Here is a 13,733-nt window from a genome sequence, read left to right as displayed (position 1 = left end):
GGACCATGACATCAGGGAGGTGATTCTATGACATAAATGAACTGGATTTAAGTGAGGGAGGGCTGTGCAAGGTCAGCTGTCTCACTTTCCCCTCCAGAGCCATCTAAATCCAATGGCAAGATATAGGTCAAAATGACTGGAGATGGCCCTGGATGAAATAGGAGACCTTGGATTTTTTAAGATCTCAATTTAACTGAGGCCACACCCACTGAGGCAGGGAATCTCCTGTTTCACCTGGTGACATAGAAAGATGGAAACAAAACTCAGGAGTTCCATTCCTCTCCTTGACTAAAAAAAGTAAAAAAAAAAAAAAAAAAGTGTTATTTTTGCCCACTACTTGGTATATCATTTGTATATTGAATACTCAAAACATAGACACACTCTTTATCCTCCTTTTCTTTTCTAATACACCCCTATCAAACCTTAAAAATCTAACTGCAGGTCAGCATCTTCTAAGGGTGTCCATTAAGTCCCTGATCAGGTCCATATTCAGCTCCCCACTCTCTCCTGTCACCAACTTTGAGACAATTTTTTTAAAAAAATCGAATCCCCTCTCTCCCCATCCCAATCACACAATAAATAGGCAAAGGAAAAAACAAATTGTGTGTGCAAAAAGGTGGGGGTGGCAGAAGCATGGGAAAGCGAGAGAAAACCTCTAATGAATTCAAAGCCGCTTTCCACCACATTACCCCCATCCGCTCCGATCTGTCTGGCTTGGAGCAAAGTTTCCCAAACTTGTAAAGAACAACTGCTGCTTTCTCTCCCCTTTGTTTTTCCCCTCTCAGGATGGAAAATGAATTTCGAGCATCGCTCTGGAGCCTGCCAAGTAATTGGAAAACATGTTGAACAATTTGTTTGGTTGGTTGGTGGAGTCTGGCTTTCTTTCTTTTTTTTTTTCTTCCTCCCGTTTTCTGTGAAATATCAATTCCACTTTGCCCGCTTTCTGGCTGCTGGTTAATCAACTCCACGCGGAGCCCTTGGTCTTACACTCAGGTTCCTCTTACATTTCACTGGAGAGAGAGGGGAGGGAATGGAGAGAGCTTACTTTGGGTTTTTCTTAAAGGCGTCATCTCCATTTTTCTTTACTATTTTTCAACTCTTCTGGAGAAGCCTCTCTCCTACTGCCTTCTCTACTTCCTCAGAATTCACAGCAGAATACAAAGTGCAGCTGAAGTCCTTGCATAAGTCAGAGACTTTCAGTCTCTTAAAATCATGGGATTTAGAGCTAAAGGGGCCTGAAAATCATTCATTCCAATCACCTCGTTTTACAGGTGAAACTGAAACCCAAGGGCAACAGCTAGTGGGGCTGGAATTAGAACCTGGATATTCTGATTCCAAATCCCGGTGTTCTTTTCAACAACGTTTGATTTCCAGAGAGACTTATTATTTCACACCCAAACGACCCCCTTTTTCTCTATCCCTTTTGTCTGCCATTTGAGCTACTTTCGTTAAACATTTTATTCTGTCTAGAATATCTTCTTTGATCTACCTTGAATCTCTCTTGCCTTTTACTCTATTCTGTCCTATCCGTGCCTTTCCCTTCCCGATGCCCAGGCCATTCCCAGATTGAGCCCGCGTGCTATACTACCCAGAAAGCTTGCTCTCCACGGACCCCTTTCTGCTCCCTCTTTTCTGGGAGTCAATTCTCTTCACTCCTCCGCGAGCACTGGCACGGAGAATCGGCAAAGGGAACTGAAACAGAAAGGAGATCTGTTCGTTACGTATTAAATAAAATATACTGTATTTCAGAGCTGTTGGAGTGATGATTTAAACATGAAGTCAAAGTCAGTAATGGTGTTGTCAGAGCTGTAATGTTAACACCGATCAATAATTCACCGACATGTTGCAACTGTGCCTCAGGCGGCAGAGTCTGCCTCCGGCAGCCATCCGAGCTTTCCCTCTCAAAGGTTCTTACCTAGTTGTGGGCCCTGGTGACTGCATTTCAAAACCTAAAGCTTGCTCATTTTCCTAGTTCCAAAGAGTGAGTCACATGCTCGTCCCCTGTCCCTGGTCCTGAAATCTAGTCTTTGCAAAGACCCCTCTGCAGGTTCTTGGTTTGCTGCTGACCTTCATCCTGTCCTCCGGACTTTTTCTCTCCGTGCCCTCGCTGCCTCAGATCTACAGAACAATTCTCTCCAGCACCACCTACTGTTCTGGGCTCGATCTTCCACCAGAGGTCCCCAAACTATTATTCAAGACCCTCCCCCCACACGCACTTCTCAAACTGACTCACTCCATCTGCCACACTCTCCCACCCCACCTCACTCCATCCTAGTCTTGGGCACAACTTCCAAATCCTATATTCCGCTCCAATTATTTATGCTTTTTAATCCTAGCCTTCTATCTCACAATCCGCAATAACCCACCCTCTAAATTCCATGCCATCTTGAGCCAGGATCCTTCTGAAACTAGTCTCAAAGAAATAAATATCAATTATCCCCATCTTCCTTCAGATGTCACCTTCTTCATGACATCTTCACTTTCTGTAATGAACTTAACCCCTCTGGGATCACAAATCAATTTATTTTATAGGTGGTACACTTATGCAGTTTTGTGAATGAAAGTCATTTATAAATTGAAAATGACTACAATAATTAGATGGCCTTGGAGTAAGAAAGATGCGAGATCAAATCCTACCTCAGACACTTTTATTAACTATGTCCTTAAATTAACCTTTCTCAGATTCAGATTTCTCATGTGTAAAATGAGGATAACAGCACCTACCTCATAAAGTTAAGAGGATCAGATGAAAGAGCATAGAAAATGCCTTGCAAACCTTAAAACTCTATATAAATTTCATTATTATTATTTAAGTTATCTCATTCCTTTACTAACATGTAAACTATTATGAGGACTGGGACTATGTTTTATATAAAAGTTACACCACCATCCCCATTTCTACTAGAGTGTTATAGCATCGAGTAGTAGTTTAATGTTTGTTGGATTTAGGTGAATTTGTCTAATTTGCAGAGGTGAGACCTCAAAACTCAGTTCAATCTTTACTCAAACAAAGTCTCCTCTATATATAGTCATTCAATATCTACCCTATTAATAATATTACAGGTGTTGGTTATTATTGTTACTTTTACTGGAACTGTGTTTTCCACAACAGCGTGGAAAACTTCTAGTGAGAGACTTCATCTACTAATCCAAATGAGGCACATTCTCTGCACCTCTCATTCTTAGAAAATGACCAAGAGCACTGAGATGTTAAATGACTTGCCCAGGCCATATGGCAAGTATATACCCAGAAGCAGGTCTTGAATTCCATTGTTCCTGACACCAAGGCCATCTCTCTATTCACTATATCAGAATGTCCCTCATTATTATTCTCATTGTTTTTTGTCTAAATATTTAGCTTTCCTGAGCCTACCACCAACCAGTCTAGTTTTCATCATCTTTCAAGTGCTTCACTTCCTTTATAAGACTTCTCTGTATTTAGCCAGAAAATAACTTGATCATTTCTCCCCTTATTCCCTCTAATCTCTACTGGAATTTTAGTAGTTACTTCTACTACCCCTTTCTTTGCCAGATCAATACATCTACCCTTAACATGCATATGATTAAATAGTCATGTCTTTTGTACTTCCTTAGTGTATTTGTATATTTTCTCTACATCCTCTCGTGTATATGTGTGTGTGTGTGTGTGTGTGTGTGTGTGTATACCTTTCTTTCTACAATACCCTATAAGAATCCACCTGCATTTAGGAACTTAATGTTAAGAATAAAGATATTCATGATACTTGACACATTAAAGACCTGAATGGTTCCCACCCCACATTTCTTTTTATCCTACCCTGCCCTCTCTTCCTCCTTTCCCTCTCCCCTCCTCCTCCTCCTCCTTTCTCTTCTTCCATCTCTTTATCTCTTACTTCCCCTCTCCCCCCATCTCCCTTCCCTCTCTCCTTTTTCTCTCTCCCCTCTCTCCTTTTTCTCTCTCCCTCCCTCCCCCTCCCCCTTCTTCCTTCCTCCCTCTCCTCTCTCACTCCCTCCTTCTCTCCCCTCCTCTCCTTTTGGATATATGACCCACAAAGCCTTTATTAGCTCTTTCAGCTCCATTTAGCTACACAAATGGCTTGGTCACAGCTGACTGGTCCCAAATTTGCCAGTGATTTTATTTTAATTCACCATGGCTCAGTCCCCTGTGTAATACAGGTAGAGGCAGCATATTTGTTCCCAAACTCTCCTCCTGGGGTTAATCATGCACAGAACAAAACTCCATTTAAGCTACTTAATGATTTCATTTCCACCCAAGGTTTGAAGTTGTTGTGGCTATATTATTAATGTCTCTTCCTACAACATTAGATGACTGCACGTACTCACACACATGTATTTGTATACATATATGCCCTACATCACAATAAATTCCAAAAGCAACAAGCAATAGGTTTCATTTGGTAGTTCAATCACAAGCTTCAAAGACCTTTTTTCTAAATATCATGAAGAAACAGGAAACCCTATGCAATACCTTACCTTCTCCAAAAAGCTTTTCCTGAATAACCTCAATAGCATTTATTAACACTTAAGAGTAGTGAAATTGCTTCACAAAGATTTCATTTTATCCTCATAATCACTGAGGTATAAGCAATATTATTTAGTCCATTTTATAGCTAAGAAAAATAACTTGAAAGATTTAAATTACTTGCCTAGGTACACACACCTAGTGTCTAAGACCAAGTTTAGACTCAGGTCTTTTTGCTTCCAAGTCCAATGTCCTATCCACTGTGCCACCTACCTTCCTATAAATCCTGACCTTTTCTTTCTCCTAGGCTATAACAGCATATACTGAGTCATTTTACAATCTATTTTAATTGCCACTGTGTCTATATTTTTTGGTAAATGTTCTCAATTGAATACATGCAGATGAGTGTGATCTCTAGAGAATTAGTCTGCAAAATTCCTCAAAGATAAAAACTATACCTTAGATAATCTCTTATGGCTCCCCATATGCCCAGCACTGCACAGAGATCTCTCCAAACCTCAGCACTCAATCTCCATAGCACACTTGACTGACCACCTCTCCCATTTTGACACAATCACTTCTATGGAGAAACAGTACCATCTGGTGGTAACTAGCAAAATGGCCTATGAAACCATTTAGTTTATTCAATGGGGTCCTTCTCCCCTTAGATGCGAGGGGAGAGAGAGGGAGATCTCTAAGCTGGAAAAATGAAGACGTTTCTCTCCAGGCAGCCCCCAAATCAAAGGGGATTGAAAGATATTAGAAGCACAGCCACAGACACATAGCGAAGTGTTCTTAAATAGCATGTCTCTTTATTTAGTAGTTTAGTGGGAAGATGCAAATGTCACCACTGTCACAGTTATGGATTCATCAGATGGATTTTCTTCCCCAGGACACGCTGCACTGGTCAAACATCAAGGTTAGGGGGAGGAGGACCTCAAGTGCAGGTTTTTCTATGAACCTGAAAGGACATCAACCTGGAGGCCAGAAGCAGACAGGATAGTGAGGACAGAATTGAGGTAACAACCAATCATAGGGTGGACATTTCTCTTGCCTCCTAAACCCTGCACCTGAGTCTTAAGAGACAGTTATAGAGGAAGCAAATATATGTGTATGTCATATCTTCTCTATTGGAACATAAGTTCCTAGAGGACCCAAACCATTAATTAATCTTTATATTCTTTCCAGTGATTGGCACAGTGCTTACACATTACAGAGAATCACAGAAAACAAAGACTCCTAGAGTTGGAAGGTTCTCAAATACCATCATCAAATGCATAAATACTCTCTACAAAATTAATTCTATTTCTTGCCATATAACAAGGGGAACCAGTCATTCAGAAACTGTTTGAAGACATCCAGTGAGTACCATAGTAGATGCCTCATAAATATTTCTTGAATGAATGCTCTATAATAATTTTATCTTGACCTTATATTTTGTCAAATACTTTAGTTTACTTTTCAAAGTACCGCCACACAACTGTCTCACTATTTCACGTATAATCATGTTTGTATGAAGTTACAGAGGAAATTGAAACTGAAGCCATGGGAATTATTTACATCCAAGGTTCCACACCTGCTTAGTAGCAGAGCTGAGATTAGCACTCAGCTCTCCCAAATGCTAATCCAGGGAGCAAAAGCTCTTGATTTTCTTATAAGTTTTTTTTCTTTAAAAGCAGGCCCTCATGGTCCTTCTGATCTTTGGGCTTTTAAGCAGGTGGTTTTAGAAAAATCTCTTCTATTATATTGCAACATAGAATCAAAGACATTTACATGAATCTTGCTTTAGAATTCATCCTGGAAGCAGAGAGATGAATAACAAGTTAAACCGAGTAGCTACATCCTCCCTTCTCACTAAGGTCTTTTCTCCAGGCAAACCAAGAACAAACTAGTCTGCTCCCAAGGAATGAACCACACCTGCTTCCTTATTTCTCATTTTAGTTTTTACTAATTCTAGCATCCCTTTTCTCCACCACCTCCAACCTCCTCCATCCCTACCAAACTGACCTTTATCGTTTGTCTCACCTGTGGATTCTAGCAGTCTGTGAATGAGGGTTGAACACTGGGGGCACATTCAACCATAACTTGAGACACGCTGGAAGAGAGAGAGATGGTATGAAATGACAGCAATCATCAGGGATATCATGGGGCAAGAGACTCTGAGGGAATCACAATGACCAGATACTTCACTTGGAGTTTCTTAGTGATCCTACTTACACAGAAGGAAGATTGGTCCAAGACATGGAGTTAGGAAAAGAGAATACACGGAGTGGGAAAGGAAAATGGAGCCAACTGAGCTGTTTCTATATAATGTAAAATATACCAAGCAACAAACTAAGAGGCTTGTATAAATCTGTTGTTAGAATAATTGGTATTAGTAGCAGAGCTGAGATTAGAACTCAGCTCTCCCAAATGCTAATCCAGGGAGCAAAAGCTAAAGAGATCCAAGTCTTTTATTACAAAGATTTGATCCCAACAGCAGAACAGATTATTTTCTCTGAAGCTTAGACTTTTGGGTTGCACTATGAACATTCTAACCCCCAAACCAGGAAACCATAAAAGTCTTATTGAAAGGAAATCTCACCTTCTTCTCACCTGCTCTATCCTCTCCCGCATGGCCTCATCTCTCACTTCGCTTGGGACTTGGAAGATACGAGTGTGACTGTAAAATGTCATTCAAACATTTTAGTTTTCAAGTTTTCTCTATTGTACCACTCAAGAGGAAACTGCTGAAGTTGGATTATAAAAATCTGTTGCCTTGTTCTTTTAAAGGTTATACTCCCTTATGGATCCCTTCTCAGAATATTTTTTAATGCATGAAATAACATATTTCATTACCAAGGAAACTCATTATATTGAAATAGTAACACAAAATATTTCAATAAGTTCAGGAACCCCCAATTAAGAATCCTTCAACGATTTTTTTATAAAGCTCTTGACCAGTCAAATTTCCCTGAGTGGTGCAATATTCTCAATTTATCAGCTTATCAAATGGTTCAGGACAAATTGAGTACATTACTCAATCATATTCTCCCATTTTTCTATTATGATATAGAAACCAGAGATCTTGTATTTTCCCCAGATTTCATAGTACACAAGTGATATAACAAAAAGAAATTCAAGCATACAAATCAAAATAAATGTTCCATGATCCTTACAATTAAAATAAAGTCTTAAAAAAAACTCAGGGGCATAGAATCTAATGAATCTCAATTCCTTGTAGTGATGGTTAGGAGTGGTGACAGAGGAAATTCAACATCACAGGTAAGGCACAACTCATTGAAATGTTATTTTCTTATAGTATCACTGGCTATTTTTGGAAACAACAGAAGCCAATTGATCCTATTATAATGTGCTTATTTTCCCAGTTCTCACTCAAACTTTTTCCACAAGCTGATGGCTGTCAACCAGTCTACAGTAGGCTATCTACCTAACACAATATGCTTTCTGCCTTCCTAACCTTTTCTCAAATTGTTCCTACAATATAGAAGGAAGCCCTTACTTTCTCCTCTCTGCTTATCCAATTCCAAACTGTTCTTCAAGAACCAGCTCTATCTTTACAAGTTTCTGCCATTAAATTTTCCTCAACCACCCTCAGGCAAGATTACACTATTCTTCTGAATTAATAACACAAATTATCTCTTTTTTTCACTTATCTTATCCTACACTGTTCTTCTAATGTCTTGTTATTTAATTTTTCATGTGTATGAGACATAATACAAGCTCTCAGAGAAAAGGGTCTTTGTCTTTTTATGTCTTTCTATTCCATATGATATCTAGCATACCACTGTATAAATTAATAGGCATTCAATGAATATTTTGCTAGATGATATTAAAGTAAATTAGTGTATCTTAAGTGAATAAAGTCAATCTGATTTTTTTAATTGCTATGGAGAGGGAGAGATTGCCTATGGATAATTTATCGTTTATAAATATGTAATATACATATGCTAATATATAATATAATATACAGCTATATGTTATGTAATATACATATTTATTAGATATATTTAGGTTATATAAACTTAGAAGATATCTCTGATTTAGAGCTAGGAAAAAAATCTAAAGATCAGCTATTTCCATCTCATTTCACAGATAAAGAAACGAGGTCCAGAGAAGTTAAACAATTTGCTCAGGATCTCACAAATGGTCAGCATCAAATGTGAGATGTTAATTCAAGATGTTCTGACTCCAAAATCAATACTTTTTCTACTGTGCCACTTTGATACAGTCATAATTCCTCATTCTCCCTATCTCTAATACCTGAAAGAAAAGTATCCATACACAAGAGAGCTGGCCTCAGGTAGAGATGTAGTAAGCAGTCCTCCAAAGCTGTAATTTAAAGATCTTGGGAAGCCTTTGACACTTCAAGGATCTGAGAAATCAAATCTTTGTTGTGAATGTTCCCCTCCATTGCTATAGTTCACGAACCTCATCAATGCCTTTGAATTTGGTGCACTCTTGTTTTTCCATAGATCGTCCAAAGAAGATCTCATTGGAGTGCTAGGATCTTTCCTCTAGATCTTTATATATCAGAAGTACCAATGTATCACTTTAACTATTAATCTGTACCCCTACCACATAATCAACTTACTTCCTATTAAAATTATACTTTGTCTAGTATCCCAATGCCATTTATCAATAATAATTATTAAAATAGAAAGCTGCAAAACAGCTTTGTCTTTTAGGGTGAGATGAGATGTGGCAACACGACATTCTATGCTCTCTGCCTTTGGAGATGATTGTCTCCCATAGCATGGCATCTCTATTCCTCTAATCACTACATACATAGTTCAGTGACTGCAACTCCTTCTATCCCAATCCATACAGACTGCAGCTGAGTTTGTAGAGCAGGCTCATACACAAAAAGTCCTTGTTACAGGTTTACCAAAGAATGCAAACAGTGAATGACATTATTATCTAAAAATGTGATAGAAAAGACCTCAGTAAACTGTTCTATGCACCTACATTCTCATTTGTTTAAAAAAAAAAAAACTTTGTCAGAATTATCTACATGTATTTTGAAGGTAACCTTGATGAAAATATGAGAGTATGATAAATGGCATTTAAGAAGTCAAAAAGAATGAATAGGAAAGACCAAGTACACATAATTTGTATGTATAGCATACATAAATCAATTTTCTACATAATTATAAGATTAATCAAATATTGCAGAGGGGACAAGATCTCACTATTTATTGCTTGTTAACTTTTAAAAACCACATTTGATTCAGTAATAATATAATAAAATAATAAGAAATCCTATTTACTGATTCTTTGATTAGCAAGATATAGTGAGAAATAAAATAAGGAAGTGTTTTATATATATACATACACACACATGTACATTACACAAAGGTGTTCACCACTATCAGGAGAATATTCTGTACATGATCCAAATGAAAAAGAAACTCCTTGACAATGGTGATGTTTCTGTTAGTAAATAGTATTATATGAAATGTGCCAAATTCTAGAAGATTAAAGGATTTTCTCATTGAGATACAAGGTTCTTCAAAATGAGTTTAACAATCCAAGAAAAAGCAAAACGATTAGAAATGCCTATTGTCTAGATGATGACATTCAGTTGAAAGGCCAGTCCCCCTTGAATTGGTAAAGTGGTACTTTTTGCAGATGAGCAATGGTCCAGAAAGGTAACTATAATAAATTTGGGAAATTGTTCAATGCTAAATCTAAATCTAAATCCTAAATTGGCCCCAAATGGGGAAAATACTTTTTTCCTAAAAATATCATCCTGTGATATTATATCTCGAAATCTTGGAACACACCACAATCTTCAAAAAAAAAAAAATCAGAGTTTTAGGTGATCCAGGGGGCAAGATGGATATAAGTAGACTGAAGCATATTCCAGACAATGACTTATGCCTATGCCTAAGAAGTTGTATTAGGATTTAGGGCAAGTGGCATATCACAGACACGTATGGTGTGACTGGAAAAGAAAAGGAGTTGATTATATGGTAGGAGTGCAAGTTATTAGCCAGATTGACACATTGGTACTTCTGATACAAAAGACCTAAAAGGAAGATTCTAGCTTTTCAGGGAGATCTTCTTAGGAGGTATATAGAGAAACAAGAATAGTACCAGACTCAAAAGGTATTGCTGGGGATCGTGAACTATAGCAATGGAGGGAACATTCACATCAAAGATGTGATTCATGAAATTCCTGAAGTGTTGAAGGCTTTCCAAGATCTCCAATTTAAAGCTTTGGAGGACTGCTTACTACATCTCTAAGTAAGACCAGGTCTCTTTTGCATGGATACTTTTCTTTTAAGTATTATTAGAGACAACGATAATGAGATTTAGCATTTCTTAATTTGAATCATGACTGTTCCAAAGTTTTGAAGTCAGAAAACTTTATTTCAAATCTCACATTTGATGCTGACTATCTGTGAGACCTTAGGCAAGTTGTTTTAACTTCTCTGGGTCTCAGTTTCTTCATTTATGAAATGAGGTGAAAGCAGATAATCTTTAGCTTTTTTCCTAGCTCTAAAACAGAGATCTTACAGTTATATAAACTATAAATATGTATTTTATAAATATGTAACAAACACAAATATAACATGTATTTATATATTATATAATATACAAGCATATATATGTATATAAAATTATATATTTAGAGAGCTCTGAGAGCTTAGCCTTGAGGGACACTGGTCTGTAGGCCAGAGAAATGCATGGGAATGTTTGGAGGAGGTATGGAGATTCAGTTTGAGGGCTGACAGACTTCAAGACAATATTGCTAAGGCATGGGGAAAGGAGAATGGAAAATTCTAGCCTCAGGCACCAAGAAGACTCTTTTCATCTCTGTTGCAGATGAGGGCTTTGACTTTTGCATTTTAAGAGCTTATTTTCCTTTAGCTTTTAAAGTCCAATGACTTCTGAACAATTCAGGTGCAAAAATAAGAAAAATTTGAAATTGTTTTGAAAGCATAAAAGGTGGGGGAGGGACTTTTCTCTCATGAATCACTTGAAAGCTTAGGATAAAAAAATGACCCCTAGAGATAGAACAAAGGTATGAAAAATTCCGATCCAAAGCACACTTTTCTGGAAAGCAGAAAAGAAAGAAAAGATACCTGAGAATATAAACTAGTATAGAATTCAGAGGGAAATATCTTTCTTGTGGCCAGATGCCTCTCCCTCTACTATTACCATGAATTTTTTTAATCTCCTAGAGGGGTAAATGGGTATATTTTTTACCTCCATCTTATGAATTGGATCCGTGTTCTCTCCTCAAGGACCTCTTGGCTCCGATTTGCTGACAAGTCAGATTTTGAAATATGATGTTTCATCTAGAAAATCCAGACAAAAAGTATCATGATTTCTTTTCAGGGAATGAAACAAAGTCAATCTCCTCTCCCTACAAATAGCCTTCCTTGGTCTCTGTGGATGTGCTCTAGGGAAACTACCTCTTAGTCATCATCTTTTTTCTTATCAGTCAGTCTTTATGAAGTCCCTAGTAAGTTTGTAAGAATATACGACTGAACCACACACAACCCCCTACCCTCTCTTCAACCACCCACAAATAAGGGAGAGGCATGATTAATGTTTAGGTCCAGCCGCTTTTCTTAGCCTGATCTTCTCCCCCCCAAACTCTTGCCCCTGTTACCACATCTCTTGTCACATGCACTTCTTGACCATGAGTTGGAGGACAGTTTGACATCTTTTGTTTGATACCTTGGGAAGCCTCTTCTTCGGTCTAAAACATAAGCAGATCTTCTTTGAGGCTTCAAGAACCTCGTCAAGTTCTCAGATGTATCCCATTATTCCCCAAACAATTCCTTCTGACATCAGTAAATAGAGAGTATAGCCAAAACTCATACATGAGAATCTTAGCTAAAGCTCTTTCACCCACCTCCCGAGAGTTATCTAAGAAATTTGGTGGATAGATCTCAGCTCTAGCTTTCTTTATCAGCAGAGCTCAATTGCAGATAAATGTTGATATTGAGTTTTTTGGTGATTCACACAAAGAAGCACGGATCCCTGACCCCACTGTAGAACCCTCCCTAGATGGTCTCTAACTTTTATAAATGGGGATACCTATTCAGAGGGCTTCCTAACCTTTTTCAGCCAGTGTTGTACCACTGACACTGCCTCGCTTTCCACAACTTCAATGTCCTAGAAGAGATTGAGCAAAGTTAGATTCCACTCACTCCCCAACAATTCACATTCAATAACTACTTCCTGGAAATTTTACCTCAAGCAATCCCACTTACCGAACTGGTTTTTGGTGGGAAGCAGAATCCCGCTTTTTGCCGGGCTATTATGTACACAATCCATGTTGTAATAATCATCCTTTGGCTCAGGCCAGGCCTCCTCCTTAGCTCCCTCCTTCCATAGGAGCAACCTTGGAACTCCCATAGGGTAATGGGGGTAGGGATATTGTGGCAAAACTCCAATTTGATTGGCTGACCACTGATGATGTGACAATGGTCTCCCTTGTTCTCCTGGGTGAAAGGGAGAGGAGTGATATGCCAGACCACGGGCTCTTACTGATATTCTGAAGTTTTCTTATTATTATTTAGCTTAGGGTGGGTTTCAGATAAGAATCTGGAAGAGACTGCCAATAGAATAAGATTTAACTATTTGGAATTTAGGGGATACATCATGGAGAGGGACCCACACCTTATAATCACAGGGAGTTTGAAAAAAAAAGATCCAGTATCTCCTGGAAAGAGTGTGATTTTATATAAGCTAAGTGATCCAAGGATAGAAGAGCCATTTAGGTCAAAATTGATCTCAAGGTCTTACTCATATCTTTCCCTATTCTTAGAGGACAAATGCAACCGATTATTTCCAAGAGATAGCTTAGAACATGCAAACAAAAGTCTAAAACAAAAAGGAAAGGGAACAATCCCTCTGAAATTATTCTGAAGTTCCTTAAGACAAAGCAACTACAAAAAAGGAGCATTCTGGTCTATTTCCTCTGTAATATCTGCTTACTGGTAGACTAGTAAAGAATAGCTAAAGTGGGAATGATTTCTAAAACAAAACGGTTTCTAAAGGCTCTGGATACACAATTGCTCCCTCCCTGAGCCTTCTTTAGAAAAGTATAAAATATATAATTACCCTATAAGGCACTTTATTGACCTTAAAGCAATTCTACCCTGGGCTATTATCCCATGTCTTTCACCATTAGAGGATTTGATGTTGCAAAGGACCTTAGAGGTCACCTAGTCCATATCTCCTCATTTTACAATACTGAAACCCAGAGAGGTTAATGAATTTTAATCAAGGTCACACCTGTAATAAATAG

The 13,733-nt window shown here is 38.1% G+C and overlaps 1 protein-coding gene across 5 annotated transcripts; it reads right to left on the bottom strand.

Moving 5' to 3' along the window:
• Positions 1–345: 345 nt before the first annotated feature.
• Positions 346–13,193, bottom strand: SPATA19 (spermatogenesis associated 19). Of its 5 annotated transcripts, none has more exons than XR_007952070.1 (8): positions 12,694–12,976; positions 12,539–12,595; positions 12,087–12,176; positions 11,678–11,769; positions 7,047–7,124; positions 6,488–6,557; positions 1,589–1,692; positions 346–819 (listed from the first exon to the last, which is right to left on the bottom strand). XR_007952070.1 is itself a non-coding variant. In XM_051986647.1 (7 exons), exons 1-6 carry the CDS (start codon positions 12,769–12,771, stop codon positions 6,497–6,499), a joined length of 456 nt encoding a protein of 151 aa, XP_051842607.1. In that variant the 5' UTR covers positions 12,772–12,858; the 3' UTR covers positions 5,253–5,439; positions 6,488–6,496. The 5 variants fall into 5 exon arrangements, 2 of the variants coding, with proteins under 2 accessions (XP_051842607.1, XP_051842608.1); XR_007952069.1 differs by lacking the exon at positions 346–819 and adding an exon at positions 828–1,010; XR_007952071.1 differs by lacking the exon at positions 346–819 and adding an exon at positions 828–1,010 and having other exon boundaries at positions 1,613–1,692.
• Between the last annotated feature and the right edge of the window lie 540 nt (positions 13,194–13,733).

This window comes from Antechinus flavipes, chromosome 3 (assembly GCF_016432865.1).
Source record: "Antechinus flavipes isolate AdamAnt ecotype Samford, QLD, Australia chromosome 3, AdamAnt_v2, whole genome shotgun sequence".
Taxonomy (NCBI): domain Eukaryota; kingdom Metazoa; phylum Chordata; class Mammalia; order Dasyuromorphia; family Dasyuridae; genus Antechinus; species Antechinus flavipes.
Note: the sequence above shows the minus strand (reverse complement) of the source record. Positions and strands in the feature narration are given on the sequence as shown.

Bases quoted from the DNA above. Each gene is read 5' to 3' on its own strand.
- SPATA19 (XM_051986647.1), bottom strand. From the start codon at position 12,771: ATGATTATTACAACATGGATTGTGTACATAATAGCCCGGCAAAAAGCG. The intron at 12,177-12,538 runs GTTAGGAAGCCC...CTTATGTTTTAG, and splicing joins TACAACACTGGCTGAAAAAG to ACCGAAGAAGAGGCTTCCCA. The intron at 11,770-12,086 runs GTAACAGGGGCA...TGGATTTTCTAG, and splicing joins TGCATGTGACAAGAGATGTG to ATGAAACATCATATTTCAAA.